The sequence below is a fragment of the Lissotriton vulgaris genome, chromosome 5, assembly GCF_964263255.1.
Source record: "Lissotriton vulgaris chromosome 5, aLisVul1.2, whole genome shotgun sequence".
Lineage (NCBI taxonomy): Eukaryota > Metazoa > Chordata > Amphibia > Caudata > Salamandridae > Lissotriton > Lissotriton vulgaris.
The window spans coordinates 2,024,867,754-2,024,881,469 of record NC_141693.1 but is presented as its reverse complement, the minus strand read 5'-3'; the positions used below and the strand labels follow the sequence as shown (position 1 = coordinate 2,024,881,469).

The 13,716-nt window shown below is 52.7% G+C and overlaps 1 protein-coding gene across 1 annotated transcript in view; it reads left to right on the top strand.

The window, feature by feature from the left end:
- The window catches only part of PKN3 (protein kinase N3), a 314,322-nt gene extending 301,890 nt beyond the window's left edge, over nucleotides 1–12,432 (top strand). The window contains exon 22 of the mRNA XM_086920604.1: nucleotides 11,773–12,432. Within this exon, the coding sequence (XP_086776730.1) occupies nucleotides 11,773–11,985 (213 nt within the window). The 3' untranslated portion in view covers nucleotides 11,986–12,432. The remainder of the gene's footprint in view (nucleotides 1–11,772) is intronic.
- The last annotated feature ends 1,284 nt before the right edge of the window (nucleotides 12,433–13,716 follow it).

The following is a 13,716-nucleotide window of genomic DNA, read 5'->3' as shown; positions in this document are numbered from 1 at the left end:
TACTAGTGATCCGGGTGGTTGTGTGGGCTTTCTCGGATTTTTGAGTGCGGAGAGGCTACGCCGCGGAGCGGGTATCCAAGATGGCGGCGGCGAGGTGCGGAGGACGGCGAGATCGCTGACCCACCGCTCGACTGGCGGCGGCCAGACCGAGGGACAGACCGTGCTGTGCCACCCTCTGACTGATCCGCACCTGGAACGCTGAACCGGGGAGACATTCCGGACCCGCGTTGGACATTTGGCCGGGAGAGCCGTTGGGCCAAGATGGCGGCGGGCGGTGAGTGCTACGGCGGGATCCCGCCCCGCCGGGACACAGTGGAGAGCTAAGGGTCGGCCGGGAGAGACACGTCGAGAGAGCGGCCAGACATCCGGACACGTCCAGACCACCCTGACCGGAGCAACTCCCCGATCTACACCCACCGGTGCGACGCACCCACGGACGGCGAAGGCTGAGAGCGGGGCGAGCCACCCAACGTCTGCTCCCCGTCTGCCCCCCTCGGGACCCACGGTTCGGGTCTCGCTGTTCCCCCCCCTGTCCGCGTGGGGAACATGGGGAAGAAGGAAATGGCCTCCAGGGCGCTGAAGCAGGGGCCCATGGACAACTTTGCAGCCCCGAGGGCGATGGCCGAACCACCGGGCTCCCGCCCCGACATGACTGTACTGCTGGAGGCCATCCAGGCGTCCAGGACGGACATACAAGCGTCGCGCTCGGCGCTGGAAACAAAGATCGGCGAGGTTGGTGCGGAGGTGACTCTGCTCCGCCAGGACATCCGAAACCTATCTGAGAGGGTGACGACCGCAGAGGAAAGGCTGAAGGAGGATGGCGAGGCGATCACCGCACTCAGGAGAGACGTGGCGGAACTCCAGGCTTCCCACCGTAACCTTCAATGGAAGGTGGACGATGCGGAAAACAGGTCCAGGCGCAACAACCTCCGTTTTGTGGGGTTCAGAGAAGGAATCGAGGGCAAAGACATGGCGGCCTTCTTGATGAACTGGCTTAAGACCACCTTCCCGACGGCGCCATTTTCTCCCTGCTTCATTATCGAACGGGCGCACAGGGCGCTCTTGGCTAAACCTCTGGAGGGGGCTCGACCCCGGCCAGTCATCGCCCGTTTTTTGAACTTTGCAGATAGAGACCTGATCCTGCGAGAAGCCAGAGTTCTGGGGGAGATCCGCCTGGAGAATGCTACGATCATGATCTTCCCTGACTATAGCCAAGAGGTATCGAAGCAACGCCGCTCATACGACGCGGTCAAGGCAAAGTTGAGATCCCTCCAAATCAGGTACATGCTCCTATTCCCCGCCAAGCTGAAAGTGATCTACAAGGACAAGGCGCTCTTTTTCGCTCATCCGGAGGAAGCATGGCAGTGGCTGGAGGAGCGCCCCATCCTGAACAGTAGGGATGTGGCCAGCCGAGAGGCAATGGACAAAACCACCCGCAGCAAGCCACGGTGGGAACTACCCAGGCCCCAGAGACTGCGCTCCAGGAGGACCCAAAACAAGACCGCGGCGACTCCGTATAGAACCAGAGGAGCGGAGAACAGAAGGACTGGTGGGTCGGAGTCCCCCGACCCGGCAACAGGTGCGAGAGCTAGCGCACCCCGGAGGGGCGCTAGATCGGAAGGGGACGACATGGAAGATTCGGAGGGCCCTTCATCCGGAGCTGAGGACATGGAACTTTTGCAAGAATCTTTACATCCGCTGGTCAAGGAGATCCGACACATGGAACTGGAACTGTCGGGGCAAGGCCCGTCAACGGACACACAGGACTCCCACTCATGAACATTGCTAATGTGAGACTCGATTGAGATGGCAACTCGGCGCATTAGGAGCACGCAAGTTGGCACGAAACCCCTCAAGTACTTTACTCTTTTTTCCTCAGAGTTCGCTCTGACTATTGTTTGAGTTGGGGAGGGATGTGCGGGAGGGCGACTGACCTGCTCCCATTGATAGTATGGCCCCATGTTGGGGCGCAGCTGGAAGGGGAGGGAGGTGGGGTGGGGGTGGGGGGGGTGTATTGGAACTGTTATTGCCTCATGTTGGGGTGTTGGTTTGTTGAAGGGGGGGGGGGGACAGCACTACACCAAGCAGCGGAGTCGGGGAGGGCCACACTTACTACCATCCGGGCCCCGGGGCCCGGCCTTGGATGATCACCGAGCAACACAATGGCAGGTACACTAACTGAACCGACCCGAGACGGCCCCGGGGTGAAGGCGCTCACGTGGAACGTGAACGGCCTGGGCTCCAAAATTAAGAGGGGCCTGGTCACGGCATACATTAAACGAGCAGCGCCAGACATTATCTTCCTTCAGGAAACACATTTGAGAGGGAACAGATGCGCTTTCCTGGCACGGGGCCAATACGTAGTTCTAGCACATGCGGGGTACACCATGGACTCACGGGGCACGGCCATACTCATTAGAAAAACGACCCCTTTCACTGTAACGCGCACATGGTTAGATCCACAGGGGACATTTGCAGGGGTGCATGGGACCTGGAGGAGACGCGGGTACACGCTGCTGTCGGTTTATGCCCCACCTAAGCTTCAGGCACGCACAATGCAGGAGGTCACCAACATACTATTGGACACGGCTGACACGGTACAAATCATTGGGGGGGATTTCAATGATGTGATGTGTACGGCACGAGATAGGTCTAGCAACGCCCACACAGTAACAGCAGACACGGCACTTGCACGTCAGATGAACACACTTGGCCTAACTGATGTCTGGAGGTGGCTACACCCCGCACAGGCCGAATATTCTTTTTTCTCCGGGGCACACAAAGTCTTTTCAAGATTGGATTATATCTTCACCTCGAGGCAGGAACTATCATTGGAGGACCAGGCCGAGTATAGGGCGAGGGGCATATCAGATCACTCCCCACTGTTCGCACACATAGGACGAGGTGGGGGGAGAGGACGGCCTCACTGGCATATGTCGGCATGGGACATACAGACTCCTGAGATTCTGGGGGGTATCAGAGCAGATATTCGAGTGTTTGTGGCGGAGAATGAGGGCTCGGTACAGTCTAGGGTTACACTGTGGGAGGCCATGAAAACAGTCCTGAGGGATCGATTCCAATCCAGTGTGGGTGAGGTTAGGAGGATACGTGATGAGGCTATAGCAACTGAGGAGGCGAACATACTGACTTTAGAGGCCGAATACCACGGGTCAAAGAGAGAGATAGACCTTAGGAAACTGCTAGACGCCCAAAAACTTTACAAGGAATTGACCACGAATGAGGCACGCACACAGGCACTGGCCACCCTCCACCGTCTCTACGATGTGGGCGACAAATCAGGGAAACTTATGGCCTGGCTGAGTAGGCGGGAGAGAGCGGCCAGGTGGGTGGACGGGATCGGACTCCCCGGGGGCGCGCGGGCGTCCACGGATGACTCCATAGCGGAGGCCTTTGCGGCCTACTTCGAAGCCTTTTATAGGGCTAGAGACCTCGGGGACGTGGAGGTAGTGCAGGCGTTCCTGGGAGATATGGAGGTCCCACAGTTGACCCCCGAAGATAGTGAGGCCCTGGAGGCCGACTTATCCCTCGACGAAATCACGGAGGCGTTAGCGCTATTGAAGCCCGGAAAGGCGCCGGGCCTAAACGGTTTCCCGGCGGAGTTTTTCAAACGGACGGGGGACCTCCTCTCCCGCCACCTGAAGGGATTGTTCGTCGAGGCGTTTGACGCCGGGCGGCTCCCGCCAGATTTGACCCTAGCCACCATAGTCCCGATTTACAAGGAGGATAAACCCAGGGAGGAGTGCTCCTCCTATCGCCCGATCTCTCTCCTTAATATCGAGACCAAACTGTTGGCCACCATTTTGGCGCGACGCTTACGACAGGTCATTACAGATCTAGTGCACCCAGACCAATCTGGGTTTCTCCCGGACAGGGCCACCAAACTCAACCTACGGCGTACCCACAATTGGCTCCAGGAAGTTTGTGACAGGGATGAACCCCACTGGTTCCTCTCCCTGGACGCAGAGAAAGCGTTCGACGCGGTGCATTGGCCCTTCCTGATGGGCACCCTCGAACGCTTTGGGATAGGGCCCAAGTTTTTAGGCTGGGTGAAGCTGCTATATTCGAACCCCAGGGCGAAGGTGCGGGTCAATGGAAGGCTCTCCAGAGAGTTTGCGATAGAGCGGGGGACACGACAGGGGTGCCCGCTCTCCCCACTCCTTTTCACCCTCACGATTGAAATCCTGGCGATCCGCATTCGGCATAACCGGGATGTGGTGGGGTTTCACTGGGGGGAGTCGGCCGCGGAACAGGAGAAGATCTCCCTTTACGCTGACGACGTTCTATTGTATATCACGGACCCGGCTAGGACTATCCCTGCGCTATTTAAGGAGTTGGGGGACTTCGGGTCAGTGGCTGGACATACCATTAACTGGCACAAATCGGTCATGTATGACCCGCAAGGGGCCCCTAGGAGGGAGTGCCTGCCCGAACACCTCCTACACACCACAGAAGGCTTCTGGTATCTGGGGGTCTTTATCACCCGAGATGCACGTCGATCATATACTGATAACATAGACAGGGTCCTGGTGGCGGCGAAGTCGGAGATGGATAGGTGGAGACAGCTTCCACTCACCATCCTGGGCAGGGCCGCCCTGTATAAAATGATCCTCTTGCCGAAGTTCTTATACGCCCTCCAAAACGAATATTACCCTCTGCCAACCCCAACTATACCGAAAATCCACGCTGACCTCCGCTCCTTCTTGTGGCTGGGGAAACAACCACGAGTGGCACTCACGACCCTGCAGCGCCACCAGTACAGCGGGGGAATCTCGCTACCTAACTTGGAGGCGTACTACTGGGCTGAACACCTGGCCCCAATTAACGAGTGGATACATGCCCCTGCAGATCACCCAACCTATGCACTGGAAAAATCCAAATGGGGCGCTAAGACGGTGCTCCACTTCCTCTACGGAGGGAAGGGAGGACGTAGGCTTCTCCCGGCGACTAGAATTACCCTGACAGCATGGCGTAGAGCCACGGTAAAAATGGGATGGCAGGAAAGACCCACCCGTCAAACCCCCCTGTGGTCGTGTAGCTGGCTGGCCGAACTGCACAAACTACGGGGATTTAAAAAGTGGGATGACATTGGCATCTCTACGATCGGGGATGTCATAGCGAGGGGGGAGCTAAAGACCTTTCAGGCGCTACAGCAGGATTTTGGCCTTCATAACACCCAATACTTCAGATACTTGCAATTACGGCATGCGTGGGGGGCACAAAACATCTCCCTTACTGACATTCCCCAATATGCACCACTTGAGGGACGCCTGCTCCAGGAACAGATACACAGGGGGGCGGTGTCCATGACGTATAAAACACTGACAAACAATATGTTGGGAGACCTACAGGCTCTGAGGGAGAGATGGGAGGGTGATGTAGGCACACTTGAAAACCTGGATTGGGAACTCATCCTCATGCACCCTCGAAGTGGCCATAAAGTCGAGGCTTCGCCTCATCCAGTTCAAGGTTCTACACCGGGCCTACTTTGACAGGGCAAGACTCTTCCGGATGGGGAGGGCTACTAATGCCTCCTGCCTACGATGCCAACATCCACTGGGTGATTTCTTCCACATTATTTGGGGTTGTTCCGTGGTCCAAGAATACTGGAATGAGGTCTTCACTGAATTGTCAGCGGTAATGGAGGTGGACATTCCTAGGGACCCCAGGCTGGCACTCCTGGGCATGTCAACTGAGGTGGATGTCACGCGGCACTCACTTATCTTTCTGTTGCTGGCGTTGGTAGTAGCCAAAAGAGATATAGCGAGAATGTGGGGGGCGCCAGGAAGGCCCAATCTGGATGACTGGAGACGAGGCCTAGACATGTACATGGCGGCTGAAAGGGTTACGTATAAAGCGAGGGGGTGCCCGAGAAAATTTCGCAAAATCTGGGCCAAGTGGCGGTACTATCACGGACTCGAGTAGGGGGGTGAACCGTAGGGGGGGGGGAATGCGGGGGGCGATATTGACCACGGAGGTGGTCTCATGTGTGAATGATCTGAACCTGTTGATCCTGGAGGGACTGGGGTGATGAGACGACGTATGTTTACGACTCATGCCTTGAGGAGTGAGGAGGACACGGGGATTCGGTGGTAGAGTGGAGGTAAAGGGGACGAGCTGCTTGGGGGGAAGAGGGCGGGAAGGGGGGCCTCAAATAGAGGTCTCTCAGTTGCCCGGGGGTGTTTACATGGAAGTTGGGGGGGGGGGGGGGTTCGGGGTGAAAAGACAAAACACGAATTGATTATGTCATGATAACTACCGTGTACTGATGTGTTAAAAAAGTTGCGTATAAACGGGGGGTGCGGAATGTTGACGCTCCCCCCGGGATGCCGTAATGCTTTTACTGATGATCCGTATGATGCAACAATAAAAAGAAATTTTCAAAAAAAAAAAGAAACTCCCTCTTGTTCTCGCTTTCGTACCAGATGGGTTCTTCCACAGTAACAAAGTGGTGGATCTCATTCACCTTTCAACTCTCCACTTTAAAGGTCAAGTTTTTACGAAAGCCTTAATATCATATGGTTCTCCAGTCGTTTCCCAGGCCTGAATTTGTCAGGTGTTTATGTATGACTATGGACCCAGCTGTGATCCACTTGTTGATTGGATAAATATATCCTGTCCCTCTCACAAGCTTTTTGCTTCAAGTGTTCTGTGTAGTTCACCCACCCGCAGACTGTGCTTTAAAAAATTAAAAAGTGCTCTTCATTCGTGTAACGTCACTGGGGACAGACACGAGGTACATACACACCTTTCACTCTTGCTTTCGGGTGTTTATTCTACTAATACCTGCGTCCAGTCTTTCTCACCCAAGTGTCTGCTCTTTTCACCTCTTTTGTCCCTTGCTTTGAGCTTCTTGTCTCCACATTTTGTACCTTAGGTTTGAGCCTTCTTGTTTCCACTTTCTGTGATTTGCTTTTGAGCCTCTCTTCAACCTTTGCCTCGCATACACTCTTTTTTTTTTTTATCTGAGCCACTGCTTTCTTTCAGTTTGTGTTCCCTTTCTCCACATAGGCCTCAGTTGTAGTCCTCGCAGCCACCTCCTACGCATTTCCCCCCTCCCCCACTCCTTCTCTGCTCCTGTCACCTATTCTTCCCACAAAGAACAGCCCTTCCCACTGACCTCCCACGCTTCTCCCCCCTCTTAGGACCTACTTAATGGTGGCCCCTGTGCGACCCCGTTGAGCATGTGTCCCGCACCTACTTACCTTTGACTGGTCATCTGACCAGTCTAAGCCCTTCCGGACCTGGCTTCCTCTACCTGAGACTCCTGCCTCACACCTTGCTTCAGCTGCTCTTCTCTCCCTTCTGCTCCTCCCATCTTATTTTTTCTCATTCCTCAGACCTCTTCTCACACCTTTCTCACCTTTCACTCCTGCTTTCGGGTCTTTCTCACCCTCTGAGCCTCTTCGCTTTTCACCTTTTTGAACATCTTTTCTCCACTTCTTTTGCGTTGCTTTTGAGCCTTTCTTCAATAAGTCAATCAACTCGGACTTGTAAAGCGCAGCTAATCACCTTCAATCCTCTACAGCAGCGTCGCACACCAACCAGACCACAGAGAACTTAAAGCCCATCTACCCACCACCAACCAAGATGACCAACTGATGGAATGGACAACCCTCACCAGCAAGAATACCGCGGTAATCATGCGGATCATCCACTTGGGGGCCCGAATGGGCCCTTGTTCCCACCACATCAACAACCTGGAAACATATCCAATCAGCATCACCCTGACCCACGCCATCAACCCATCCATCGCGATCGCGACCGCCACCGTCCTGGAAGAATGAAAACTTGCAGAAATCCACCCCCTCCTCAAGAAGCCCACAGCAGACCCGAATCAACTGAGCAACTTCTGGCCCATCTGCCTGCTTTCCTATGCAGCTAACGTGATTAGGAAGGCCATCAACAATCAACTAACATCCCACCTCGAGCTCCATCATGTGCTATCTAACACCCAATCGGGATTCAGAAGAACCACAGCAATAAAACAGCACTAAGCGCAGCAACCAACAACATTCTAACATGTGGACTGAGCAGAAACGGCTGCCCTCACCCAGCTTGACCTCCCCATGGCCTTCAACACGTCTCCCACAACAGCCTCATCAGAAGAAGACACAGCCACATGATTGGCTTATAAGGATCTGCACTCCAATGGATCGGCTCCTTCTTCACGGGAAGAACCTAAATGATAAGGCTGCCATCCCGCACCTCAGACACCAAGAGCCTGAAATGCGGAGTCCCACAGGGTCCGTCCCTCAACCTCTTCAACATATACATGACACCACTCCCCAACATCATATGCTCACAGGACATCACCAACATCTCCTACGCCAATGACCCCCCAACTCATCCTGTCCCTGACAGCCAAGACGACCAACGCCAGAACCAACTTCAAGAACTGCATGACCATCAGTAACACCACCTCCTGGCAGTGCGGCAAAGACAAAGTGCACACTGGTGTGTAATCCGGGTAATTTATTACAATCTTCCAATTACGCTCAACTTAATGTGGTCCCACCGCCAATGGGCCACGTCTAATGAAGTTCCAACCTATGCAAAAGTAGTGTGTGAATTATCAGTCATTCATAAATAAGTGTCTGAGATGTATGCTCTTCCCCCAATCAAAGAAGATCTTGAGGGAGTCTTGTTGTTTGATGTGTCAATTTAAATTTTTATTCAATCCATCAAGCATCAAAAGTACAAATTCAAATCAATCCAGCCAGTAGTCGAATCAAATCAAATCAGTCATTTTTTTCAATGTTGATACCAGGAATATTAGTAGTGCAATCCAGAAATCATGGAGGACGATCGTGAAAAGCTTGCAGCAGATTAATTCAACAAAACCCTTGGGAGGCAATGGAAATCTTCCGAATAATAGTCTAAGAAGCAAATTTCTTAGATTGGAAAAATTGTAAAAACACTGCTGATTTGACTACTGGCTGGATTGATTGAATGTGTACTTTAGATGCTTGATGGATTGAATACAAATTGAAATTGACACATCAACCAACAAGACTCCGTCAAGATCTTCTGTGATTGTAGGAAGAGCTGGCGGCATTGTTTTGTTTTAATTTGGACCCCAACAAGTAGCGTTGCTGCCACACCAGGAAGTTGCTGCTGCAGAGGGATCATGTAATGCCCACATCCACCCCCTCTGGTTTCTACCCCCAGACTCGGAGTCCCAGGTCTCCCAACCACCCTTCATCTGATAGGTGCTAGATGTAATCATCGCCCTCTCACAGCGCGTAGTCCCACTCATATGATGAGGCAATGGAGGCTGATCACCACGGATATATATTGCAAGATGCTCACTAGTCAATGAATACTGCACCCTAACTTCTCTGTGCTTCCTGCCAACGCTCCAATCACCCAACCAACCAAGGCCCAAAAAGGTCACTGGCCTTCTCTTGGATACTACGTCCTTGGGAGATACTACGTCCTTGGGAGATACTACGTCCTTGGGAGATACTACGTCCTAGGGGAGATACTACGTCCTTGCGAGATACTATGCCCTCCTACGTCTCTGCGAGATGCTACGTCTCAGCGAGATGCTACGTCTCTGCGAGATGCTACGTCCTTGCGAGATGCTACGTCCTTGCGAGATGCTACGTCCTTGCGAGATGCTACGTCCTTGCGAGATGCTACGTCCTCTTACGTCCTTGGGAGATGCTACCTCCTTGGGAGATGCTACCTCCTTGCGAGATACTACACCCTCCTACTGCCTTGCGAAATACTACGTCCTTGCGAGATACTACGCCCTCCTACGTCCTTGGGAGATGCTACCTCCTTGGGAGATGCTACCTCCTTGGGAGATGCTACCTCCTTGGGAGATGCTACCTCCTTGGGAGATGCTACCTCCTTGGGAGATGCTACCTCCTTGGGAGATGCTACCTCCTTGGGAGATGCTACCTCCTTGGGAGATGCTACCTCCTTGGGAGATGCTACCTCCTTGGGAGATGCTACCTCTTTGGGAGATGCTACCTCCTTGGGCGATGCTACCTCCTTGGGCGATGCTACCTCCTTGGGCGATGCTACCTCCTTGGGCGATGCTACCTCCTTGGGCGATGCTACCTCCTTGGGCGATGCTACCTCCTTGGGCGATGCTACCTCCTTGGGCGATGCTACCTCCTTGGGAGATGCTACCTCCTTGGGAGATGCTACCTCCTTGGGAGATGCTACCTCCTTGGGAGATGCTACCTCCTTGGGAGATGCTACCTCCTTGGGAGATGCTACCTCCTTGGGAGATGCTACGTCATTGGGAGATGCTACCTCCTTGGGAGATGCTACCTCCTTGGGAAATACTACCTCTTTGAGAGATACTACCTCCTTGAGAGATACTACCTCCTTGAGAGATACTACCTCCTTGGGAGATACTACCTCCTTGGGAGATAATACGCCCTCCTACATCCTTGGGAGATGCTACCTCCTTGGGAGATGCTACCTCCTTGGGAGATGCTACCTCCTTGAGAGATGCTACCTCCTTGGGAGATGCTACCTCCTTGGGAGATAATACGCCCTCCTACATCCTTGGGAGATACTACCTCCTTGGGAGATGCTACCTCCTTGGGAGATGCTACCTCCTTGGGAGATGCTACCTCCTTGGGAGATAATACGCCCTCCTTCATCCTTGGGAGATGCTACCTCCTTGGGAGATGCTACCTCCTTGGGAGATGCTACCTCCTTGGGAGATGCTACCTCCTTGGGAGATAATACGCCCTCCTACATCCTTGGGAGATGCTACCTCCTTGGGAGATGCTACCTTCTTGGGAGAGACTTCCTCCTTGGGAGATACTACCTCCTTGGGAGATGCTACCTCCTTGGGAGATGCTACCTCCTTGGGAGATGCTACCTCCTTGGGAGATAATACGCCCTCCTACATCCTTGGGAGATGCTACCTCCTTGGGAGATGCTACCTCCTTGGGAGATGCTACCTCCTTGGGAGATGCTACCTCCTTGGGAGATAATACGCCCTCCTACATCCTTGGGAGATAGTACCTCCTTGGGAGATGCTACCTTCTTGGGAGATGCTACCTTCTTGGGAGATGCTACCTTCTTGGGAGATGCTACCTTCTTGGGAGATGCTACCTCCTTGGGAGTTACTACCTCCTTGGGAGATAATACGCCCTCCTACATCCTTGGGAGATACTACCTCCTTGGGAGATGCTACCTCCTTGGGAGATGCTACCTCCTTGGGAGATGCTACCTCCTTGGGCGATGCTACCTCCTTGGGCGATGCTACCTTCTTATCTTAAGGAGGATCTCGTCTCAGATGTGACTTTCTATCCTCGATGAAGACTTGATTTCCGATCATTGTGAAATGTCTGTACAGTTCCCTGGTGCCATGAGGGTTCCCCTCTCCTTTCCTATCACCTGGTCCCTGATACTGATGGCTATTATTACCCTCAACTGCTCAGTGAATATGTAGGATCAATTACTGTCACTAGAAGTCTGTCCTTGTGCCTCTCTACACTGCTCTGCCTGTTAGTACTTTTACAGATGACCCCACCCTGCTCCTGCTAATCTGAGGTCCTTCTCCAGGCAGGAGCCGCTTTGCCCCTCATGCTCTGGTTCCTCACCTAGAGTGCCAGGCGCATGACAGGAAGGTAGGCCTGGCCCTCAGAGAAGAGCTATGGTGCAGTGTCTGCTTCTGCCAACCTTCCCAAGAGTTGTGTATGATGGCCTAGGAGCATTCAGGTTGCTGTGAGTAACTTCTCCTTTTTTTTTCTTCCATGTGCACATCTTCACCTGGAGCAGGAGATTGACTGGCCCGCCTTGCTTGCCCGGAAAGTGAAGCCTCCGCTTGTGCCACATCTGAAGCATTCCACAGACATCAGTCACTTCGATGAAGAGTTCACAGCACAGAAGCCGAAGCTCACACCTCCCGGGGATCTGTGCCCCCTCACCTCAGAGGAGCAGAACCTCTTTAAGGACTTTGATTTTGTGTCTGATCAGCTGTTTGTATCATGACTGGGGAAGGCCGATGGTTTGTTAAACCAGGAGCTGGGTGCACTTGGGCATTCGGTGCCAGCTACTGGGTATCAAATGCCCAACTTCGCCCCCATATTGAATATCAGTACTTGCTGCTGCTAGAAGTAGCTTAGTGTCCAGGGTAACCTCAGACTGTCAGCACCACCCTCCTCTCTTTCCGTCTGCTCTAGTGCCTGGGCATCGATTGGCGACAACGTGATTCAGGAGACCGGCTCCTGCAGCTCATCGAAGAAGAGGTCAGGCAGTGCTCCTGGCTAACACTCACCTACCATTGGCGGCCATTACTGGGAAGCTCATGGGGCACCAGTCATGTCTTCAAGGCACCTGACCAGGAGTAGTTTTATCCCAAATTCAGCAGGGTGGCGTTACCACTGGCTCCCTGGCTGTGCACTCCACAGCCCCTTCATAGCACTTTTTATGCCTCTGGTTGAGACCCTCACACCTCTGATACAGGTGAGGGATCCAGAGACATACTCTCACCAAATCCAGAACCACAGGATATATTAAACTAGAGTAAAGGCGCCTCCCTCAGGCTCTGATGGCTCTCACCGACTCCAGAACATGAAGTAATCTTTGTATTACAGACTCCAGAACATGAAGTATTCTTTGTATTACAACTAGAGTAAAGGCGCCTCCCTCAGGCATTGATGGCTCTCACTGACTCCAGAACATGAAGAATTCTTTGTATTACAACTAGAGTAAAGGCGCTTCCCTCAGGCATTGATGGCTCTCACTGACTCCAGAACATGAAGAATTCTTTGTATTACAACTAGATTAAAGGCGCTTCCCTCAGGCATTGATGGCGCTCACTGACTCCAGAACATGAAGAATTATTTGTATTACAACTAGAGTAAAGGCGCCTCCCTCAGGCATTGATGGCGCTCACTGACTCCAGAACATGAAGAATTCTTTGTATTACAACTAGAGTAAAGGCGCTTCCCTCAGGCATTGATGGCTCTCACTGACTCCAGAACATGAAGAATTCTTTGTATTACAACTAGAGTAAAGGCGCCTCCCTCAGGCATTGATGCCGCTCACTGACTCCAGAACATGAAGTATTCTTTGTATTACAACTAGAGTAAAGGCGCTTCCCTCAGGCATTGATGGCTCTCACTGACTCCAGAACATGAAGTATTCTTTGTATTACAACTAGAGTAAAGGCGCTTCCCTCAGGCATTGATGGCTCTCACTGACTCCAGAACATGAAGAATTCTTTGTATTACAACTAGAGTAAAGGCGCCTCCCTCAGGCATTGATGCCGCTCACTGACTCCAGAACATGAAGTATTCTTTGTATTACAACTAGAGTAAAGGCGCTTCCCTCAGGCATTGATGGCTCTCACTGACTCCAGAACATGAAGAATTCTTTGTATTACAACTAGAGTAAAGGCGCTTCCCTCAGGCATTGATGGCGCTCACTGACTCCAGAACATGAAGAATTATTTGTATTACAACTAGAGTAAAGGCGCTTCCCTCAGGCATTGATGGCGCTCACTGACTCCAGAACATGAAGAATTCTTTGTATTACAACTAGAGTAAAGGCGCTTCCCTCAGGCATTGATGGCTCTCACTGACTCCAGAACATGAAGTATTCTTTGTATTACAACTAGAGTAAAGGCGCCTCCCTCAGGCATTGATGCCGCTCACTGACTCCAGAACATGAAAAATTCTTTGTATTACAACTAGAGTAAAGGCGCCTCCCTCAGGCATT